This window comes from Indicator indicator, chromosome 16 (genome assembly GCF_027791375.1).
Source record: "Indicator indicator isolate 239-I01 chromosome 16, UM_Iind_1.1, whole genome shotgun sequence".
Lineage (NCBI taxonomy): Eukaryota > Metazoa > Chordata > Aves > Piciformes > Indicatoridae > Indicator > Indicator indicator.
The window spans coordinates 3,268,469-3,291,294 of NC_072025.1; the positions used below are offsets into that span (position 1 = coordinate 3,268,469).

The following is a 22,826-nucleotide window of genomic DNA, read 5'->3' on the forward strand; positions in this document are numbered from 1 at the left end:
CCTTGACCTGCTCCTCTGTCTTGTTACCCTCCTCTTCTGCTCATGCACACACAGCACTCCCAAATTCCCCCATCCCCTGGGAAAGAGGCTGCACACAGCTCCAGCAGGACCGTGCCCATCCCCTTCAACCCAGCCATCCCAAAAACCCTAATTCCATCCCCCTGCTCAGCCAGACACCATGATGGGACAAGCAGCTTCAGAGAGAATTGAGGGGGCATCTCAGAAGTGCCCCCAGTCCTCGTTTCCCTTCACTAGGGTCTCCCAAGGGATGCTCTCCAGGTCACCTCAGGCTGAGGAAGAGGACAACCAGCCAGATGTGCTGGGCTTGTCAGGCTACCTGGCTGTCCCATCTTCCCCTGCCCAGAAATAAATGGGGAGGGCTTGACCCTTTCCATGGGCTGGCATTACGCCTGCCTGGGCACAGAGGGCTCTGGGGGTATTCAGCTTGTGTGGGTCTGAAGAGAGTGATTTGTTGTGCCCAGGGTGTGTGGGGGCTGTAGATCCCTGTGTGCACATCCAGAACGGAGATTGGAGGGGGACACATCACCCAGAACTGTGTAGGGCATTCGTTAGCAAGTTAATGCTAGCAACAGCAACCCATGCAGCTGGTGCCTACTGGGAAAGACGAGGTGAGCACGGCCCTGTGAAGCACCTGGCAACTTCTCCCTTCCATCCCCACCTTGCCCCACCACAAGCAGAGGCAGCAACATCCCTGCTGAGGGCTGTTCTGCAGGCACAGGGACACACCAGAGCTCGGGGTGCAATTGAGCAGCAGTTGTTGATTAAATTGAAGACTCATTGTGTGACTTGGCATGTGCCATACAGCTTGTGTGATGTATCACCTGGTAGAGAGCTATGTGATATATAACAGATGTGATATATAGAGCCTATGTGACATATAGAGCCTATGTGCCACATAGCCTATGAGATATATAACCTATGTGATATACAACCTATGTGATATACGTGTATGCCATATAACCTATGTGATATATAACCTATGTGCCATAATACCTATGTGATATATAACCTATGTGATATATAACCTATGTGCCATACAACCTATGTGCCATATAACCTATGTGATATATAACCTATGTGCCATACAACCTATGTGCCATATAACCTATGTGATATATAACCTATGTGCCATACAACCTATGTGCCATATAACCTATGTGATATATAACCTATGTGCCATATAACCTATGTGCCATACAACCTATGTGCCATACAACCTATGTGATATATAACCTATGTGCCATACAACCTATGTGCCATATAACCTATGTGATATATAACCTATGTGCCATATAACCTATGTGCCATACAACCTATGTGCCATACAACCTATGTGATATATAACCTATGTGCCATACAACCTATGTGATATATAACCTATGTGCCATATAACCTATGTGCCATACAACCTATGTGATATATAACCTATGTGCCATACAACCTATGTGATATATAACCTATGTGCCATATAACCTATGTGCCATACAACCTATGTGCCATACAACCTATGTGATATATAACCTATGTGCCATATAACTTATGTGCCATACAACCTATGTGCCATATAACCTATGTGCCATACAACTTATGTGCCATAGAACCTATGCAATATATAACCTATGTACCATAGAACCTATGTGCCATACAACCTATGTGCAATACAACCTATGTACCATAGAACCTATGTGCCATCTAACCTATGTGCCATCTAACCTATGTACCATATAACCTATGTGCCATACAACCTATGTGCCATACAACTTATGTGCCATACAACCTATGATGTGCCATATAACCTATGTGCCATCTAACCTATGTACCACATAACCTATGTGCCATATAACCTATGTGCCATACAACCTATGTGCCATACAACCTATGTGCCATACAACCTATGATGTGCCATACAACCTATGTGCCATCTAACCTATGTACCACATAACCTATGTGCCATACAACCTATGTACCATATAACCTATGTGCCATACAACCTATGTGCCATACAACCTATGATGTGCCATACAACCTATGTGCCATCTAACCTATGTACCACATAACCTATGTGCCATACAACCTATGTACCATATAACCTATGTGCCATACAACCTATGTACCATATAACCTATGTGCCATACAACCTATGTGCCATCTAACCTATGTACCACATAACCTATGTGCCATACAACCTATGTACCATATAACCTATGTGCCATACAACTTATGTGCCATACAACCTATGATGTGCCATACAACCTATGTGCCATCTAACCTATGTACCACATAACCTATGTGCCATACAACCTATGTACCATATAACCTATGTGCCATACAACCTATGTACCATATAACCTATGTGCCATACAACCTATGTGCCATACAACCTATGTGCCATACAACCTATGATGTGCCATACAACCTATGTGCCATCTAACCTATGTACCACATAACCTATGTGCCATACAACCTATGTACCATATAACCTATGTGCCATACAACCTATGTGCCATCTAACCTATGTACCACATAACCTATGTGCCATCTAACCTATGTACCATATAACCTATGTGCCATACAACCTATGTGCCATCTAACCTATGTGCCACCTAACCCATGTGCCACATAACCTATGTGCCATACAACCTATGTGCCTTATAGCCTATGTACCATATAACCATGCCACACACAGCCAATCAGCCAATGGGATGTATCAATCTCTCTGAGTATCATTAAGGCTCCAAGTCAAACAAGCACAGCACTAACAAGCCCTCCTTGAGGATTTCTTTGTCCTCAGGCGATGGTGAGAGACGTTGGGACCTCAGAGGCCAGCTCCTATAGGAGCAGGAAGGCTTTCCAGTGAAGTGGCCTCCCTGGGTCACAAAAAGGCAGCTTTGAGGTCATTGCCATGCAAAGCTGGGTAGTGTTGCACTGAACTTCATTTTCCTTGGGCAAGAGCAACTCCAGGCATGATTAGCTTTAATGACACTCAAGTCACAGGAAATAAAATTATTTTATTGGATGTTTTACAGCACACTTACCCAAAACTTACTTTATTCCCTCTGTTAATGACACGGTGGCACTTTTACCCCAAGGAGTGCTGGGCAGAAGAGAAGCCACTGCCCTTTGCTGTTTTCAGTACCTCAGGACAAGGGGGAATGGCCTCAAGTTACACCAGGGGAGATTTAGGTTGAACATGAGGAACAATTTCTTCACTGAAAGGGCTGTCAAGCCCTGGAACAGGCTGCCCAGGGCAACAGTGGAGTCACCATCCCTGAAGAGGTTTCAAAGCCGTGTAGATATGATGCTGAGGAACATGGTTTAGTGCTGACCTGACAGCTAACATTGATGATCTGAAAGGTCTCTTCCACCCAAACCGAATCTATGATTCTATATTTGAACTTGAACTTTTGGCAGCTGAATCTTGTGGTGGTCCAGAACAGCACTGGGACCCTCCAGCCAGGCTGTGACCCAGCAAGGTCTCTCTGCATTTCCCCTTCCAGGTCCCAGTACTTCATCATTTTTTTAACTTCTCATGAGCCATCACAGTTACCTTCCTCCAGCCAAGAGGAAGCTGTGAGGATACACAACAGACTTTCATCAGCTGCTCTAGGAGGGGGAAAAAAAAGAAGTTTCATCATCAACTCAGAGGTTTAATCAACAGCTGCTCTCTTGTTTTTTTTTGCTGGTGGAGACCTCAAAGAAAGGAGGCAGGTATCCCTCACCATCCCCAAGGCAAAAGCCCCACCACAGCTGGCTGCAGCTCCCTGCCCAGAGGGTGTTCAGACCAGGGGACAGGTGTCACCCTGCCTTATCCATGTGCCTGGAGCAGTGGCAGCAATGGGGACAGCCTGGTACCCCTGACCCCATCCTACTGGAGCATTCTCAGGAGCAAGTGGGAAGAGCTAAGATGACTTTGCTCCTCTGTGCCCGGGGTGAGAGCTGAGTGTGGAGGTCCCTGTGTTTGCAGTGCCTGTCCCCATCACAAGAAGTGACAATCAGCTGCCAAGTGCAGGCAGAGAGGCTGCTGCTCTCTTCAGAAATGCCTTCTCCTGTCCTCCCCCATCGTGGCTCCAGCACACACACAGATGTCTTTCCAGGATTAACTCAGCTCCTCAGGCTCTTCAGAGATTTAAACCTCTGTGTCCCCCTGGATTTCAGGCTGACAAGGATCAGGTCTCTGCCCTTTGATGGCCTTCAAGCTGTCACATTGCAACTCAAGGTCACAGCCCCTTCCCTCTCCCTGTGCAGCCTGTGGGGACAACTCCAGGAAATCCTGGCCACTTCTGGCCCCCCTGAAGGGCTCTCTGGAGCATGAGATGAAACGCTGGTGGAGGGGAAAGCTTCCAGCTGTGGCTTTGGAGGCAGTTCTCCCATCAGCTGGAAAGAAGAGCTGAAGTGGTTCCCTCTCACCGTGGCAGAAGGAAGCGAATCGCTCGTGTCCTATTCAAATCAGGTGTCAGTGCTGAGAGAGGATCTGCTTAACTTCCACCGAGGCTGCCTGCTACTGGGGGAACGTTTCATCTCCCTCCTGTCTAATCCACAGAGATGTGTGATATAGCATAAGCTAATATAATAGGTCATGCAAGGATTTCCATCTCATTACTGCAGGTTAGAGTCCTGGGAGGGAGGATGAGTCATTCTTACTTGAATATATTTCAGGGATAAGGAGCAGTTCTGCTGTCCAAAGGAAAGCAAATGGGGAATCAACCACCTTGAAGCAGAGCGGTGGGCTCCATCGGCAGCATTCTGCATCCTCTGATTGTCTGCTTCCAGATGGGACTCCACTCTCTGTGGGAAGAGCCTGAGGTCCCAAAGGGATGGGGAGGAGCTGCCAGCAGCTGCCAGGCCTCCCCTGAGGGCCTTTGCCTTTTGCCCTGTTCCTAAAAAAACAGTTCCCCAAGCACCTAGGGCTGCAAGAGGCTGCAAAGGTCACCTTCATAGTCCTCCTCTGTGGGGCACGCCTGTCTGCTGGTGAGTGAGCATCCCTGCCACGAGTGACTGGGTGCCAGTGGCTGCTGGTAACCGCCTGCTTGTTTTCACCTCGGCTGCTTTGGCCAAGCATTTCTGCTCATCAGGAGCTGTTTTCTCTTGTTTCTCAGACAGGGAGGCTACATGGTAGCTGACCCATCTAACCCAGCTGGAAAAAATTGGTCCTGACTTCGAGTCTCTTACTGTTAGTGAATGCTCAGCCAGAAATCCAGACTGAGCAAAGCTCCCAGGACCAGCCGTGTCAAAAGTCAGCTCTGAACCCACCCGAGGCTCCAACCTGCCCAGCATCCAAAGGAAAGCTGCTCCATCAGGGATGGTTTTCCTTCCCTCTGCCCCTCTTTTCATCCAGCCCTTGTCTGACTGACAGCCAGAACCTGAACATGCTGTTGGCAGCAGGACATCTGCAGAGTGCCTGAGGCTCTCAGCCTGTTTCTAAGCAGGCTGTGGAAACTCCCTCTGGGTTAAAATTCATTTTCCATGGGCTGGCCATAGGAAAACGCTTAAGGGGGCTGCAGATGGGTGTGAAAAGAAAAAGTCACTGCTTCTAACAGTTGGTATGGCTCCTGAGCAGCCAGCTCAGGGCAGGCAGCAGCCTCAGAGATATCTGAGCAGTAGGGAGATGCTGCGGATGAGGCTGGAGTTGTGCTGTCTGCGCAGGCACAGAGTCTCTCTCTCAGCCCTGTGGCTGTATGGAAGGACAATTTGTATGTTCAGATGAACTCAGGGGAGCTGTTGGCATTGTTTGAGGGGCTTTGATCCTCCAGGGTTTAGCTGGAGCACCAGAGAGCCTTCACTGGGACAGATCTTCCTTCATAGAGTCATAGAATTGTTTAGGCTGGAAAAGATCTCCAATACCATTGAGTCCAACCATGACCCCCACACTACCAAGTCCACTGCTAAGCCATGTCCCTCAGGACCACGTTACATGTCTTTTAAACCCCTCCAGGAAGGTGATGCAACCACCTGCCCGGACAGCCTGTTTCAGGGCTTGACAACCCTTTTGGGAAAGAAATTGTTCTTAATGTTCAACCTAAACCTCCCCTGGCGCTACTTGAGACCATTTCCCCTTGTCCTGTCACTTGTTTCTAGGAAGAAGAGATCAACCCCTGCCTGGCTCCAACCTCCTTTTGGAGGTTGTAGAGGGCCAGAAGGTCTCCTCTCAGCTTACTTTTCTGTGGGTTGAACAACCCTAGTTCCCTCAGCTGCTCCTCACCAGACCCTTCTCCAGACCCTTCAACAGCTTCATTGCCCTTCTCTGGACACATTCCAGCACCTCAATGTCCTTCTTGGAGTGAGTGGCTTCAAAAAAAGGTGAGGGACTTCCAAAAGCAGGCTCTCATCCCTGACATCAAGGATCACTGCCTGACTGCTGACTAGATGGTTAACAAAAAACCCAAAGGATTTAATTTTTTATGTTCTTACAATGACAACTATTTTGTCTGATGATACCTTGGGTGAGGTGGGGAGCAGGGGGAAGTGGAAAAGACAGGCTGATCCCTCCACCCTCTTTTCACTTTCTGCTATCTCTTCACAGCTGTTCCATCATTTTTAATCTGCAGAGATTGTTTCTATATTTCGGAAATGAAATTATTTCCCTCAATCCTGGGATTGGGGGTTGCATCCACGCTGGGTTTTCACCAAGCAGAGAAAGGGAGAAATGACTGTGAAAGCCAGGCTGGCCATCTGGAAGGGAGGTGCATTCCTGATGCCATTAATTGCTCCCTCCCCAAGGCCCTCTCTCACGGCTGCAGTCAGAGGAAATGGCAGGAGCAGGGGTAGGGTGGGAGCCAGGAGAGCGGGAATTATGCAACGGACTCAGTGCCTGCTCCCTCCTCAGCCTCCTGATTTAGGTGACGGATGAAGGCGTGGGTCACTGGGCCAGCTCTGGCACATCAGTGAGGGCTGAGAGCAGCTTAGATATTAATTAATATCATTAATGTCACTAGGAAAGAGAGGAGCAAGCCCTGAGATCAATGAGCAAACAACAGTTGCGAGCCGTGTGGAGTCCATATGGCTAAATCCCGGCTTTCCCTCCTGCCAGACCCACAGGAGGGGGTGGAAAAAAGAGGGTGCTGGGGGTTGTCTCCAGCACGGCCTCTCCATGGGATAAACCAGATGAGGTCACAAGATTCACAGATTGCATTGAGTTGGAAAGGACCCTCAGAGGTCATCTTGCCCAGCTCCCTGGGTCATCACTAGCTGTCCTCCAACAAGTAGAAGGCACAGCATGGTGGTGTCCATGCTCACAGCAGCCCCCATCATGGCCCCATTCATCTGTTCCCATCCATCCATCCATTCATCCACCCACCCATCCATCCATCCATCCATCCATCCATCCATCCATCCATCCATCCATCCATCCATCCATCCATCCCTGGTGTCCCGGGGCTGAAAGTGTGGGGTGCCGCCTACAGCTGCTCCCTGCAGGGCCAGGGGACTCCAGGCGTGCTCCGGGCGAGGGGGCTCCGGGGGTGCTCTGGGGGTTCCTTTCACCCGGGGAACTGGAGCCGAGGGACCCTCTGTGCCCCCGGGTGTGGCTCGGGGCGGCAGCGGCGGCTCCGCCTCTCTGCCGGGCGGGAGGTGGTGGGGCCGGGCGGGAGGCGGTGCCGGTTCCCGCCGCTCACCACCGGAGCTGTCCGTGCCCCGGTGCTGCAGAGACCCCGCCGCTCCGCTCCGCTCTGCTCCGCTCTGCTCCGCTCCCGCCATGGGCAACGGGGCGGCGCGGCCCCGCTGAGCCCCCGGCAGCCCGGCCAGCCTGGTGCCCGGGAGCTCTGGTCAGCAGCATCCCGGCTCCTCGGTAACGCGGTACTTCAGCATCCCGGGAACTCAGTGCTCAGGCATTCCAGGAACTCACCTCCACAGCATCTCGGCTCCCTGAGAACTCGTCTTCGCTGTCCTCCTCTCCGCTGGAATTCGGCTCCTCTGCATCCCAGCTCCCCAGAAGCTCGGTAGCCGGGCATCCCGGGAATTCACCTCTCAGCATCTTGACTCCCTGGAAACTCGGCACTCCGGCATCCCGGGAACTCAGCTCCGCTGACGTCGGCTCCTCAATAACGTGGTGCTCCGGCTCTCCAGGAGCTCACACCCGCAGCATCCCAGATTCCCGGTAACTCCCTGCTCCCAGCACCCCGACACCGAGTATGCCTCTGCTCCCCGGCACTTCAGCTCTCTCAGACTGATTTCCCCGGCTCCCCAGTAACTCAGCCTCCCTGTTTCCCTGCTCCTTGGTACCCCTGAGCACCATTCCCCATTAACTCCAGCTCTCCAAGAATCCTAACTCTCCTTTAACCCTGGTTCTCCTAGAACACATTCCCCATAACCCCAATTCTTTCAGAACCCAATTTCCCATTAATCCCAGTTCTCCCAGCTCCCCGTTAAAACCCCGGTTCTCCCAGCATCTCATTTCCTCCAGTTCTCTCAGAACCCCACTCTCCACTCCCTCAGTTCTCCCAGCTCCCCATTCCCCCAGTTCTCCCAGCTCCCCATTCCCCCAGTTTTCCCAGCTTCCCATTAACCCCAGTTTTCCCAGCTCCCCATTAACCTCAGTTCTCCCAGCTCCCCATTAACCCCAGTTTTCCCAGCTCCCCATTAACCTCAGTTCTCCCAGCTCCCCATTAACCCCAGTTTTCCCAGCTCCCCATTAACCTCAGTTCTCCCAGCTCCCCATTCCTCCAGTTCTCCCAGCTCCCAATTAACTCCAGTTCTCCCAGCACCCCATTAACCCTGGTTCTCCCAGCACCCCAGCTCAGCAGCAGCTCCGCACCCCAGCTGCCACAGCACCTGGGCTTCCTGGCCCCTCAGAACCACAGCCATGGCGTTCATGGTGAAGAGCATGGTGGGGGGACAGCTGAAGAACCTGACAGGTGGCCTGGGCGGTGAGGAGAAGAGCGAGGGTGAGAAGTCTCCAGCCGAGGCGCAGGGCATGACCCGTGAGGAGTATGAAGAGTATCAGCGGCAGCTGGTGGAGGAGAAGTGAGTGTACTGGGTACTGGGACAGACTGGATCCCGGGATCCCCCACTCCATGCATGGGATGCTGGAGGAGAACAAGCCCTGGGAGCCATGAGGGAGTTTAACGAACCCTTTAATCCCTTAATCCGCTTCCTCGCCAGGGAGACAGGATTGTTTTCTCCTCTCAGGCTGCCCTAGGGGAGCAAAATGTGGGTAAATAGAGGAGATGGGGGGTCCCTGGGTTGGGGAAGAGGGCTGGGAGAGATGCTCAAAGCCCGGGATGGGGGTGGGCAGCGGCTGCTGGTAACTGCCCGATGTGGTTCACAGGATGGAGAGAGATGCCCAGTTTGCCCAGCGCAAGGCGGAGAGGGCCACGGTCAGGTCCCACTTCCGAGACAAGTACAGACTCCCCAAGGTACTGCCATGCTGGGCTTGCTGGGGGGCACACAGGGCTGCCCTCATGGGGGGCTTGGTGGGTAGGACCATGGTGGGGGGACAATCAACACCCCTGCTTTGCAGGGAGAGGGACCTGCACCGGACCCTCTGGGCTGGGTGCGGTTTTGAGCTACAAAGTGCAAATTAGTTCCCTTAAAAACATCCTCACACCCAGATCTTGACCCCTGAGCACCACCAGCCCCAAACAATGGGAGCCCCCAACACCCCTTCTCTGCCTTGCTAGATCCCACTGTTCCTCTCCTTTGCCCCCTGAATACAGCTGGAGGAGGGAAAGCCACCTTCATCCCAGACTCTCAGCCCCATAGTTGAGAGTGGAGACGGAGCTCTCCTCTTGGATTAGCCAGCTCCTCTTCCCTGGATTATTTGGTAAACACTTCCTACCGAACCTCCAATTTTGGAATTTCCTCCTGATGAGTGATTCAGGAGAAACAATTTAATCAAGGGGCAATTCAGTAATTTCTTGGAGTCACCACAAGCTCTTCTCCCCCTGAGCCCACCCTTCATTCAGCAGCTCTTTCTGCACTGAATGGTCTAAATTGGAGCAGGGCTAATATTAGTTGGGAAAGGTCAGCTAAAGCCAAGCCATGTTCTTCAAGCTGTTTGATATTGTTCAGCCAGCCTGGATGCACACCCCACTGCTCCCCACCTCCTCTTTTTCTTGCCAGGGAATGAACAGCTGGAGAATTTATTTTTTTTTGCCAAAAGCACAAAAAGGCAGAAAAGAGAAGAGATGGAGAATTATTATTATTTTTTTTTTCTCCAGGGGAAAAGGGGATTTCTTCAGATCCAACCCCCTCAATCCTTTTGCTGCTTTCTCATGCTTGAGTTGTCCCTTCTTATCTCTCGACAAGTTTCTTCTGCTCATTACTTATCCTGCTTGGCAGCAAAGTCTGCCTGTGGCTCTCCAGCTCAGAGCTGACCCCCAGCTCTGGTGGGCACAGTTGTTAGGCAGATGAGGAGCTTCATTTGGTACCTAACCCCCCCTGCTCTCCAGCCACTCCAATGTGAGCTGAAAGCCTATTTGTACCCATGTTGGCACACTCAGGTTTTCATCTCAGCTCTTGAGGGTCTGTTGGCATGTGCCCAGACTCTGCTGAGCCATGTCCCCTCTGGCCCAGCCTCCTACCCACAGCATGAGCTTGGCTCTGAGCCTCAGGGACTGAACCTCACAGACCTTAACATGAGAAGACAGGCACAAGGCCATACCGTGTGAAGATTGCACATGCCTTTAGTGTCTCCACAAACCCCCTTTCCCACCTGCAGCATCCCCCCCATCCCTCTCCCTGCTTGATCTTCTCCTGGCCCCTTTCAGAATGAAACAGACGACAACCAGATCCAGCTGGTGGGAGGTGATGTGGAGCTGCCCAAAGAGCTGGCCAAGATGATTGAGCAGGATAACGAGGAGGAGGAAGAGAAGAACTCCGTGATCGGCCAGCTCAGCAACATCCAGAACCTGGACCTTGATTCCTTGAAAGACAAAGCTTCAGCCACGCTAGAGGACCTGAAGCAATCGGCCGAGAAATGCGCCGTGATGTGAGCCGGCAGAACCCCCCCTGCCGCCGGCGTGACGGGGGGGGAGCAGGGAGGGGATGCAGCCAAGGGTCTGGCGGTGGCTGTTGCCTGCAGCGGGGACCCCACTGATGTTGTCACCCTTGCCTCGTCTGAGTCGGGTCCTCCTTCTGAGCCGTGTGAAGCCTCAAGTCCCTGACCCAGATGTCCCTGATGTGTGGTTTTTGTTTTGTTCTCCGGGGTGAGGTTAGAGCAGAGAGCCAGCATGTCCCCCCCATCCCCCGCTACCATACCCCAACGCCTCCTCCTGTGCCCGGGACAGTGGGTGTCTTTAGCAAGAGCTGGAAGGGGGTGGGTTGCAGGGAAGGAAAGCCCTGGGTGACCTTGGAGCGTTCTTGAACCGTGTCAGCGTGAGAAGGCAACAGCCATACACCGTGTCTCTGCCTCCTGAGAGCGACAGGGAGGCTCCAGTTTGCTTTGCAAGGACGAGGCACGACCCGAAATGCTCCCTCCCCATGTCCTCCCCCCTGCATCCCATACCCATCACATGAGAAATAACATCCTGTCCCTGCAAGGAACACCATCCCCTTCGCCCTTGAGGTCCCCACTCCAAGGAGCCAGCCAGGAAGGACCTGCTACATGATCCCATTTAGCCCAGCGGGAAGGGGGTGTGCTGAGGACCAGAGCACCTGGTGAAGCCTGAGAGGAGTAAAACCCCTCCTAGATGCTGATCTGACCTCCCCCAGCCCTTCCCCAGAGCAGTGGTGGCACCACTCGCCCTCTCCTGTGGTGGGATCCACTTGTGTCCTTGTTTGTTCTGGGAGAAGAACAAAGTGATAAGGGAAAAACAACAACAAAAAAATCTCTTCCTCATCTTCCTCCTCCTCCTCCTCCTCCTCGTCTGTCGTGCTGTGGTTGTGTGCTGTGCTCAGCTGAGTGTCTCCTCTCCACCTCCCATGCCATCCCCGTGCCATGGTACTGTTTTAACCGGTGGAATAAATACCAGGAGATGTCTATGCATTTCTTTCTCTCCTCGAGCAGTCCTTGCCTGAGAAAGGTGTTGGGGTGCAGGCAGGTCGAGCACACCCCCTTCACAGTGAGGGGGACAGTGTGGGAGCAGCGATGGGAGCTCACGGGACGGACCTCCTGCAGCATCACCCAGAAGGTGGCGGCAGGGCCAGCTGTGGTCAGGTGTTTTGCCGTGCCTGGGACCGAAGGGACACGACGAGCTGCTCTTTGTCACCAGCTGGGCTTAAAAGTGAACAACCCCCCCCTCCCCAGACTTCACAGATTTTTGGGCTATTTTAGTCCAAAGCCTTCAGCTCCCTTATCAGCTCCTCGCCTCAGTCTCATGGGCACTGCAGGGTGTCCACAGCCCTGCTCTGAGCAAGGACAAGGCTCTGTGGGGACAAGACCATGCTAAGGACAGATGGGACCTCAAGACGGAGCTGCTCCAGCCTGTCGGCATCCTGGTGGGCTCCCGTGGTGAGGCTTCCTGGGAAAACTTGGCACAGGCTGGGAATGTACTGCTTCAGATCCCAGTGGAGCAGATCAAGTGAGATTGGCTTTTGTCAGGGAGCTGGGTCAGCCAGGAAAATGCAGGGGCAAGGAAGCTGCTTCTTTGTTATTTTTATTATTATTATCATCATCATTATTATCATCATTATAATTATAATCATTATTATTACTACTTCTACTACTACTACAGTGAGGATGCTGGATGAGGCCACAGTGAGACTGCTACAGCAAGGGGATTGCTTTCATGGATAGTGATACCATGCTGGGGCCAGGTAGTCCTAAGAAACCACAGCAGGATGCTCTACCCACAGTGACACAAATCATTGCAACCCTCCAGCCCCAGGGACCAAGCTGCTCTCTGGCTCCACAGAGCCTCCCCAGCAGTTCTGGGGGAATCTGCCTCAGGCAGAGCCCTAACCCAGCCCCACACGGTGCTGGGGGCTGGTGAGGAAGGCAAGGGAAGATTGGCAGAAGCAGCTTTAGCTCTGGAAGGAGATCATACCTGATGAGGATCAGCCCGAGCCCATCTAATCCGTGACCAGGAAAGGGATAGCAGAGAGCAGGCACTGGCCAAGCTCAGCCCTCCAGTCTGGGCTGGCTTTTCAATCCCCAGCTGAGGGCAAGGCGTGATCAATAAGACACCCTGCAGGCGAGCAGGATCCCGGCCGGAGCAGAGGGAGGGAGATGGGATATGGGGCTGGAGGATGCAGGCCTTTGGATCATCCTCACCCTTAACCAGTGTAGCCCAGCCAGCACACAGCCTGGACCCCCTCTCCCTGCTTCATCCTCACCCCTGCTCCCCCATCCACAGACCTTCAGCCTCCTCCCCAGCCCACGTGCCCCCACGCAAAGGCCGCGTGAAGCTCGGCAGGTTTATTTTAGGAGGCTCCATGACCCCCAGGCATGTGAAAAGCAAGCAGCACGTGCTCCCCCCGCCCAGCCCAGCGACGTGGTGAGCCTCAGCAAAGCCTTCATTCCCAGCAAAGCCTTCCTGGAAAAGTGGCAGGAGCTCCAAGGAAGATCCAAGCCTGTGGTCCTGCTCCCATCGCTGGCACAGAGCCCCACACTGGGAGGAAAGATTGGGATGGGGGGAGTAAGGGGTAGGCAGCCTGTTTGCCAGCATCCCTGGGCATCCCTGCATCTGAGTATCCCTGCATCCAAGCATCCATGCATCTGAGTATCCCTGCAGCTAAGCATCCCTGCATCCAAGCATCCCTGCATCTGAGTATCCCTGCATCCAAAACATCCATGCATCTGAGTATCCCTGCATCTGAGTATCCCTGCATCCAAGCATCCCTGTACCCAAGCATCCCTGCATCTGAGTATCCCTGCAGCTAAGCATCCCTGCATCCAAGCATCCCTGCATCTGAGTATCCCTGCATCCAAAACATCCATGCATCTGAGTATCCCTGCAGCTAAGCATCCCTGTACCCAAGCATCCCTGCATCTGAGTATCCCTGCATCCAAGCATCCCTGCATCTGAGTATCCCTGCAGCTAAGCATCCCTGTACCCAAGCATCCCTGCATCCAAGCATCCCTGCATCCAAGCATCCCTGATCTGAGTATCCCTGCATCAGAGCATCCCTGCAGCTAAGCATCCCTGTATCCAAGCATCCCTGCATCCAAACATCCCTGATCTGAGTATCCCTGCATCCAAGCATTCATGCATCCAGGCATCCATGTACCCGAGCATGCCTGCAGTTAAGCATCCCTGTACCCAAACATCCCTGCATCCAAGCATCCATGCACCCGAGCATGCCTGCAGCCAAGCATCCCTGAATCTGAGCACCCCTGCATCAGAGCATCCCTGCAGTTAGCATGCCTGCAGCCAAACATCCCAGCTGCCTGCGTGCCACACAACTGCTCCAGGCATCAACACAGGGCCTAAAACAATTTAAAATAAAGAAGCTGAGTGAATTAAACCAAAACATTGTTGTGATCTTTCCATCCCCACCCCCCTTTTACACTGCTCTCATCCCCTCACCTGCAGGGAGAGGTTTGTCCAAGCAAGACCTGGCTGGGTGTTGGAGCTTAGAAATAAATGCCCTGTGGGTGGACAGAGCTCCTGCCTTCCTGCACCAGCCATGGAGCAACCCCTCAGTACCCAGGAGCAGGATCAGACCCCCTTTCCACTGGTGGGTATGGGATGATGCCAGTGGTTTCCCTAAAGGACAAAGCCCTGAATGAGTAATTGCCAAAGCACCGAGATACCAAAGGGGGGTGAGGCAGAGGGGGCAGGAAATCTCTGCTGACTCCACTAAATGCTTTGGGTTTGTTTTTGCAGGCAATTAAACCTCCCTGGGAGCTCCTGAGGGAAGGGATGGCCCCATCCCTCCTGCCCCAGCATCACTGGTCCAGAGAGCAGCTTTAATCCAGATTAAAGATCTTGGGGGAGAGCCCAGGATTGGCTGCACACACTGACCCAGCTTCTCCCAGCCCTCTGTTGCTGTGAAGCCCATTGAGTGGTTGAACTCACATCACTGAGTAACTCACAGGCTGACACAAGTAGGGTGACAAATCCACCTGCTAGCCCTGTGTCCCTCTCCAGGTGACAGTCCTCACCCAAAAGCCATCTCCTGAGCAATGCTGGACAGTGTGAGGAGGAGGCAGGACACTGGGGAGATTCCAACTGGACTCCAGAAGACAATTTTTCTCCATGAGAACAGTTGGGCATTGGAATCATCTCCCACGGGAAGCAATGGGTTCCCCTACACTGGACAGCTTGAGAGGGCACTGGGCCAGCTCATTTGTGGGGTGCATTATGAAGAGTGCAGCCAGCAGGTCAAGGCAGGTTCTCCTCCCCCTCTGCTCTGCCTTGGTGAGGCCACATCTGGACCACTGCGTCCAGTTCTGGGTTCCCCAGTTTAAGAAGGAGAGGGATATACTAAGAGAGTGTCCAACAGAGGCTATGAGGATGATGAAGGGACTGGAACATCTGTGTGATGAGGAAAGGTTGAGAGACATGGGGCTGTTTAGCCTGGAGAAGAGCAGCCTGAGAGAGGGTCTTTTTGATGCTTATAAATATCGAGGAGTGGGGGGCAAGCAGAAGGGACCAGGCTCTTTTCAGTGGTGTCCTGTTTAGGACAAGGGGCAATGGTTACAAAGTGGAACACACAAGGTTCCACCTGAACATGAGGAGAAACTTCTTTACTATAAGGACGATGGAGCAGGCTGCCCAGAGAGGCTGTGGACACTCTTTCTCTAGAGACTTTCAAGAGTCATCTGGGTGTGTTCCTGTGTCACTTGGGCTTAATGATCTTCAGAGGTCCCTTCCAGCCCCTACTATTCTATGATTTCAGCTCTACAATTACCCTGAAATGTTGGACCAGATGATCCTTGAGGTCCCTTCCACCATGGCTTTCTGTGACTCTGTTACACGTCCCCACAAGGCTCTGCGTGACACCAGTGGGAAAGGGTGACCAGATCACGGCAGCCAAAGCCACGCCGAGTGACTGAGGCCACCCCCACGCTGCCAGGCCGGGGGCTGCTCTCTTTGTGCTTCCTTCAGCCCGCGCGGTGACATTCGGGCTGCGAGCCCTGACGCAGAAGGCGACCTCACATCCGACACAAAGCAGGGGCACCCCGAGCTCCATCACCTACCCACTCCCCCCCGGGGGATGCAGCCAGAGCATCTCCCAGCTTCAAAAGGCTGCGGCTCTGGCCGCGGCTTCGGCAGAGCGTGAAGGTAAGATGCGATTATCCGCGCCGGCTGCCGCGGCCGGGCGGCCCCGCGGGCCCCGCCGGCTCTGCGCTAGCCACGGGCCGGGGGAGGGCAGCGGCTCCCAAAGCTCTTTAAAGCCTCCGGGTATAATCTCTGCTCAGAATAATAACAAAAGACAGAAAAATCTGCCCAAACAGCTCCCCGATGGCTCTGGCAAGAAGCAGCTGGCAAAGGGCTGAAGGTTGGAGTTGCCCAAGGTGGGGGTCAGGGGAGTGGGGGAAAGAAATTGCTTGGGGTGAAGGCAGCCTCAGGAGGAGCATTGCTGGGGTCACAGCTCAGACTGACCCCGGAGCCCCCTCAAAATCACGTCACAGAATCACTGAATGGTTTGGGCTGGAGAAGACCTTTAAAGTCTTTGGCTGGATTCGAGTCCAAGCACCAGCTGCCCCCACACCTCCCTGCCTGCCCATTCCTCACCTGACACAAAAATCCAGTGGAGAAAATGGGATTTTACATAATGTTTTGTGTTGTTCTGCTTTATGTTTTACACAGAGACAGAGAGAAGAGAAGAAAAAAAAAACCAACAAAACAAAAAAACAGATCTGAAGGGAAAACAAGGTCAAAGCTTGCTCTGGCTGCCTTGTGTCCCCAGGGCATACTGGGAGGTAGGGCACTCCCAACCAGCACTGGCAGGAGGAGAGGGAACCCCCTCAGTTCCCATCTTAGGCAGGAGGACAGAGAGGAGAGGTCTCCAGTCCTCCTTGACGACTCCAGGCACCCCAGGCTGGCTCTTGGTGCTGAGCTTGGCTGGAGACCCTTCTTGGGTCTTAAACCACCAAGCCAAGACTGGAGTGACTGCAGAAACCAAAGTGTTTATTAAAGACAATAAATTACATTCCCTTGCTATCCAGTAGAGATTGAGATAAGCCCCATGCTTTGCAGGACAGGTGGCCCTCCCCAGCCTGCCTCAGGGAGTGCTGCAGGGCTGGGGTGCCCCTGGGAACCCAGCGGGGCTGTCCGGGTTGTCAAAGCCCTGAGGAGCAGAGCAGGCAGGCCGCCAGGGCTCTGCCTTCGGGGAGGTATTGTCCTTTGCAGCCCCGTGGCTGTCCCTGAAGGTGATTGATTCCTGCTCCTCTATTTCATTTGATGACCCATGGAGGAGGACACACAACCCACTCGTCCCCGCTGAGCACTGGGAACAGCTCCTGACACACATGAGGATCGTGGGCACCACCCACCGGGCTCCAGAGCAGGCAGGGTTAGGAAGCCTCACCCCTGATGGTCCACAGCAGCAAGAGGGAAGGGTACAGCTGGGCTGGGCCAGTGCAAGTGGGTGCTGGAGGCTTGCCCAGCAGTGGTGGGTACCCAGAGGTAGTTGCTGGGTGAGAAAGGCACAGCGAGGGCAGGCGCAGGCAGCATCCCTGACCCCCTGCCTGCTGCTGTCACCAAGAGCCTGCAGCTGCTGTGGGGCGGTTCCATGGGTCTGTGCAAAGGCTCCCCCAGAGTCTGGGAGGTGGCAGAAACGTCCAGTTGAAAAGGCAAGAGACGTAGGAGGCTGGCAGGGGGCACATTCTGCCGGCGCCTGGTGCCAGGATAAAAATACCCAGGCTGGCACAGCCAGCGCAGGGAATTAGAGTGGAATAACCTGCCCGGCGCCGGCAGCGAGGGCTGCAGACGGCCGGCAAAGGAGTTGATGCCAGCGCCCAGGGAGAGGGGCAGATGGCCCTGTGGACCCACCCCTGGGACCCTGCGGGGTGGGAGCCCAAGGGTGAGGCCCCTCCCTGGGACCCTGTGGGGTGGGAGCCCACAGGTGAGGCCCCCCTGAGGCAGTTACTCTGAGAGGGTCGGGATGAGAGCCTCGTCCTTCCTCCAGCCTGCCCAGGGCATCTCTTCACATGGCGGTGAGCAGCATGCCGCCAGCCAGCTCCTGGGCATCACTGCAAGGTACAGGCTGTGCCAGAGGGCACACAGTGCTGTTACTTGGTTGCACACTCCACTGCCACCCTGCCTGAGTATGCTCCTGGGCACAGACAACCCCATGCTGGAGGCAGAGGAGAGCATGGGGGGTCAGCATTACCCACAGGCAGGGATATTCCCCACCGCAGGAGCACAGCCATGAGGGGACACAATTCCCCTGGCCCTTTGATGGGGAAAAGCAGAACAGAGATGGAGACTCACTGCTCCGGACAGGCTCTGCCAGTGCCTCCTTGCCCATGGACTGTGCTTCCCGCATCTGCCAGGGAAGAGGATTGTTTTCCAGCCTGCAAACCCCACCTGGCATGCTCCAGAGCCCCCTCCAAGCAGCCATACCTTGATCTGATCTTTCAGGTACTCTGCTCGGGCCATCAAGGTCTGGATCTGGTGGAGAGAGTAGAAAGTCTCCTCAAAGCCATAGAATCATAGAATTGTTAGGGTTGGAAGGGGCCTCAAGGATCAGCCAGTTCCAACCCCCCTGACATGGGCAGAGACACCTCACACTAGAGCAGGTGGCTCAGAGCCACATCCAGCCTGGCTGCAAACACCTCCAGGGATGAGGCTTCCACCACCTCCCTGGACAACCTCTTCAAGTGTCTCACTACCCTTATGGGGAAGAATTTCTTCCTAGCATCCAACCTGAATCTCCCCATTTCTAGTTTTGCTCCATTTCCCCTTAGTCCTATCACTCCCTGACACCCTCCAAAGTCCCTCCCCAGCTTTCTTGGAGCCCCCTTCAGATACTGGAAGGCCACAAGGTGGTCCCCTTGAAGCCTTCTCTTCTCCAGACTGAACAGCCCCAACTCTCTGTCTGTCTTCACAGGAGAGGAGCTCCAGCCCTCTGCTCATCCTCATGGCCCTTCTCTGGACACCTTCCAGCACGTTCCAGCCATGCCCAGGGGGACACGCTGCTGCCCCAGGGCTGGCACTCACCTCGGCGTGGAGCAGCTCCCGTCGCCTCCCCACAGGCTCCGCTGCAGACGAAAGAGGGAAGAGGGGATCAGCACTGTGTGCAGGATCTACCCCTGCTGCTCAGCACCCACCATGGTCCCAACCCACCAGCCAGGAGTAGCAGCAGCTCCCCCAGGCTCTGCTGGTAGAGCTCCAGGGTGTCACCATCGTCTTTGCCGTCTTCTTCCTGCAAGAGAGCACAAGGGCTGGGCTGCAGCTGGGGGATGTACTCTGGCTCCCTCCCCAGCAGGGTTTGCTCTTTCCCCTTCTTCTTGAGGGGAGAGGGGACCCCCAAATCCATGGCTCACCTTAGCAATAGCAGCAGAAGCCATTTCCAGTGCAGCACATAGTCGAGGTTTGTCCTTGGCCATCTCTGCAAGGGGACATTGAACTGAGGAGCACCCTGAACAGGGGATCCCTTCAGCCCAAAACCCCACCAGGTCCTCTTTTCCCATTCCACCAACACCAGTGGAGATGTCCCCAAATCTCAGTACCTTTCAGGAGCTCTCTGGCTGGGTTCCCTTGATGCAGGAGGTTCTTGCTGCTGGAGGTGACCAACACCTTCAGCTCCTCTGCTCGGGAGATGTATTGCCCCACCTGCCCACAGCACAGGGTGGGTGAGGGGACCCTCGCCATGGGGGACAGAGGATGGGGGTGCATCTTGCCAAGCCCAGCCAGGGGGATGCTGTTGCCCACCTCCCCAGGCATCTGGGGCTCACCTTGGCCCGGATGGCTTCTTTACGGCGAGCATCACTTTCATCTGCGAGGGGAGAACAACATGACATTGGTGGGGGTGGGCTGCAAAGTGGCCTCCCCTGGGGGGCTGCCCATTCCTCTACATAGTAAGGCAGCACCATCTGGGGTGCCCACAGCCCCCTGGGGTGGACTCACAGTGCAGAGCTGGCACAAAATGCTCCAGGGCTTTACAGTAGAGGGAGAGGGCAGCTGAAGCATCCCCCTCCTGATCCTTCTTCACTGCCTCCACCACCAGGTCGGTCTGGGGGAGATGAAGAGGGGCTCAAGGCTGGGCCCCACAATTTCCCCAAGGTCCAACACCCCAGCACCCTACTCACCGCCTTGCGGAGGCTGTCGGGGCTGGGGACATGCTCCATATCCACAAAAGGGTGGGCAAAGAAGGCCTCAAAGGAGATGCGTTTCACAGGGTCCCTCTCCAGGAGCTGTCCTAGGAGATCTCGGCACTCCGCGGAGAGCTGCGGCCGGCTGGGCAGCTGGGGAAGGATGGGGATGAGCCCACTGGCCCCCCTGCAGCCCCAGCATGGGGGCAGGCTTTGAGAAGCCACCCAGCTCCATCCCCCTCCACCCCACCTTACCTCCACAGCCCGGTCACTGCGGATCTTCTCCTCCAGCTCGGCGAAGGAGCGGGAGGCAAAGGGAGGCTTCCCAAACAGCGCTTCTGCAGGGAGGGAAAGGGAGCAGCAAGGGGAGATCGAGACAGGGAGACCAGCCCCTGGCCAAGCCCTGGGGTGGGGGTTAAAAGCCAAAGCCCACCGTAAAGGATGACTCCCACCGACCAGAGGTCCACCCGGGCGTCGTACTGCTGGCTGCACACCATCTCGGGGGCCATGTAGAGCGGGGAGCCCCGCAGGACATGCTTCTCGTCCCATGGAGACATGTGCTGGGCAAACCCAAAATCTGGGGGGGCAGAGGGTGAGCAGAGCTCATGGGACGGGCTGGGGGAGAAGGAATGGCCACCCTCAGCCCCTCTGTGGAGGCCCGCCCTGACCTGCCAGCTTCAGCTGGGGGTTCTCCGGGGCGCTCAGCAGGATGTTCTGCGGCTTGAGGTCCAGGTGGGAGATGTTGTGGTCGTGAAGGAACTTGAGGGCGCAGGCTGGGCAAGCAAAAAGAAGAGGAAATGGCCTCAAGTTGTGCCAGGGAAGGTTCAAGTTGGGTGTTAGGAAAAATTTCTTCATTGAAAGAGTTCTCAGGCACTGGAACAGGCGGCCCAGGAGGTGGTGGAGTCACCATCCCTGGAAGTGTTTAAAAGAGGCATGGATAGGGTGCTGAGGGACATGGTTTAGTGGCAGTGGCTTAGCAGTGGCAGTGAGATTGTGAGCTGGGGGGTGGACTTGGTGATCTCAAAGCCTTCACCAGATCTATGATTTTATGTGGCAAGGGGGGACAGGGCAGGGTGGCCTCACCAAGCTGCTGCAGGAAGATGCGTGCCACCTTCTCGGGCAGGATCCTGCGCATGCGGATGAAGCGGGACAGGTCCCCCCCAGCACAGAACTCCATGATCAGGTAGATGTGGTCACTGTCCCACTGTGATGGGAAGAGGACCCAGTCATGCCCATCCCAGTGCGTACACCACCCACTAGAGACTGCCTGGACTGGTTTGCTAAGTTGCTGGCACACAGCCCCACGGGTACACCCTTGGCGAGCCAGGATGGACCCCAGGACCCAAACCAGGCTGGTGTTGGCTCAGTGGCCCCCCAGAAGCCCCAGCCCCACCTGGAAATCCTTGAGCTCCACGATGTGTGGGTGGCGGATGGTCTTCAGGATCTCAATCTCTGTCAGCAGGTTCTCCACTGATGCTCGGTTGAGGCTCCTCTTGCTCACACACTTGATGGCCACCACCTCACGGGTGTCCCTCTGCCAAGGGGAGCCAGCCCTAGAGCACCCCCATACCCCATGGGGAGCCAAGCCTAGAGCCCCCCAGTATCCCATGGGAATCCAAGCCTAGAGCCACCCAATATCCCATGAGAAGCCAAATCTAGAGCCCCCACAAACCCTCCCCACCCAACCAGCCACCCTGGGGAGTCCTTTCCCAGCCTGCTGGGGGGATACTAGGAGGTGAAGAACCCCTAGAAAGGGGATGTCAGGTCGCAGGCTGGGGGCAGGAGGCCCCATATCGTGGCTATAGGAACTGGCTGTGAAAAGAGCAGGGGGTGTCCCATGGGACGAGGGCACAGACAGTGCAGGAGCTCCACAGGAGAAGGGCACGGACTGGGGGGGTCCCATGGGATCAGGGCACAGGTTAGAGAGAAGGGGTGTCCCACGGGAGAGGGCACGGATGAGAGCGTGTGCGTGGGAAGCGTCCCACGGAACGAGGGCACGGACTCGGGGGGAGGCTCCCACGGGAGAAGGACCCCAAGGCCCTACCTTCCTGTAGGCCTTATAGACGGTGGCGTAAGTACCGGAGCCGAGACGCTCGGTGAGGATGAACCCATCGAGGCGCGGCGGGGCCCAGCCGGCCCCCGCCATCCCCGGTCCCGCTGCCGGTCCCGGTGCCGGTTACGCTTCCGCCTTCCCAGCGCTCCCCGGCCCCGGCCCCGCCCCAGCCCCGCCCCCGCAGGCAGGAGGAGGAGGGCGAGGGGGGCGTGTTTGGGCTCATTTACATCTTACCATTAATTAGGTGGCTGGGCTGGTTTTTTTTTTTTCCACATTAAAAGGTCGGAGAGCAGCTGCCGCCGGAGGGCAACGCAGCCACTTCTGGCTGAAGAGCTTGGGAAGGCGCCAGGCAACCGACCCTCCACCCCCACCGCTGACAGCTGGGGCACAAAATGCAGCCCTCCGTCCGTGGAACCCCCCCCAAATAATCCGTGCCTCCCCCCTAATCTGCACCTTCCTACCGTGGCTCCCCTTCCCCCTCCATAATCCGTGCCCTCCTCCCCTGGGACCTCCCTTAATCTGTGCCCCGAGCCCCCCCGTGAGAGCCCCCCCTCCTTGCACAGCCCCCCATAAAAAGGACCATCCTCATAGCCCCTCTGTGGGACCTGCTGTCCCAAGCCTCTGACCTCACCACCCCCGTTCCAGGGGTTCTTCACCCCCCGTTTTTCCCCC

General features: G+C 55.0%; 2 protein-coding genes across 2 annotated transcripts; one reads left to right on the forward strand and one right to left on the reverse strand.

The window, feature by feature from the left end:
• The first annotated feature begins 8,818 nt into the window (after window positions 1-8,818).
• On the forward strand, window positions 8,819-10,949 carry CPLX3 (complexin 3). Its single transcript, XM_054388193.1, has 3 exons — window positions 8,819-8,979; window positions 9,284-9,371; window positions 10,725-10,949. The coding sequence occupies exons 1-3, from the start codon at window positions 8,819-8,821 to the stop codon at window positions 10,947-10,949; spliced, it is 474 nt and encodes a 157-aa protein (XP_054244168.1).
• A 7,070-nt stretch (window positions 10,950-18,019) lies between these two features.
• On the reverse strand, window positions 18,020-22,247 carry ULK3 (unc-51 like kinase 3). The gene is made up of 16 exons (XM_054388052.1): window positions 22,146-22,247; window positions 21,495-21,635; window positions 21,185-21,305; window positions 20,770-20,874; window positions 20,535-20,678; window positions 20,357-20,439; window positions 20,099-20,254; window positions 19,917-20,022; window positions 19,745-19,785; window positions 19,520-19,622; window positions 19,334-19,398; window positions 19,134-19,212; window positions 19,008-19,048; window positions 18,411-18,458; window positions 18,279-18,333; window positions 18,020-18,051 (listed from the first exon to the last, which is right to left on the reverse strand). Exons 1-16 carry the CDS (start codon window positions 22,245-22,247, stop codon window positions 18,035-18,037), a joined length of 1,407 nt encoding a protein of 468 aa, XP_054244027.1. The 3' UTR covers window positions 18,020-18,034.
• Between the last annotated feature and the right edge of the window lie 579 nt (window positions 22,248-22,826).

Bases quoted from the DNA above. Each gene is read 5' to 3' on its own strand.
- CPLX3 (XM_054388193.1), top strand. From the start codon at position 8,819: ATGGCGTTCATGGTGAAGAGCATGGTGGGGGGACAGCTGAAGAACCTG. The intron at 8,980-9,283 runs GTGAGTGTACTG...TGTGGTTCACAG, and splicing joins CGGCAGCTGGTGGAGGAGAA to GATGGAGAGAGATGCCCAGT. The intron at 9,372-10,724 runs GTACTGCCATGC...GGCCCCTTTCAG, and splicing joins ACAAGTACAGACTCCCCAAG to AATGAAACAGACGACAACCA.
- ULK3 (XM_054388052.1), bottom strand. From the start codon at position 22,247: ATGGCGGGGGCCGGCTGGGCCCCGCCGCGCCTCGATGGGTTCATCCTC. The intron at 20,679-20,769 runs GTCAGGGCGGGC...CTGCCCCCCCAG, and splicing joins CCCCCAGCTGAAGCTGGCAG to ATTTTGGGTTTGCCCAGCAC. The intron at 19,049-19,133 runs GTGGGTTGGGAC...TTTCGTCTGCAG, and splicing joins GCTGCTGCTACTCCTGGCTG to CGGAGCCTGTGGGGAGGCGA.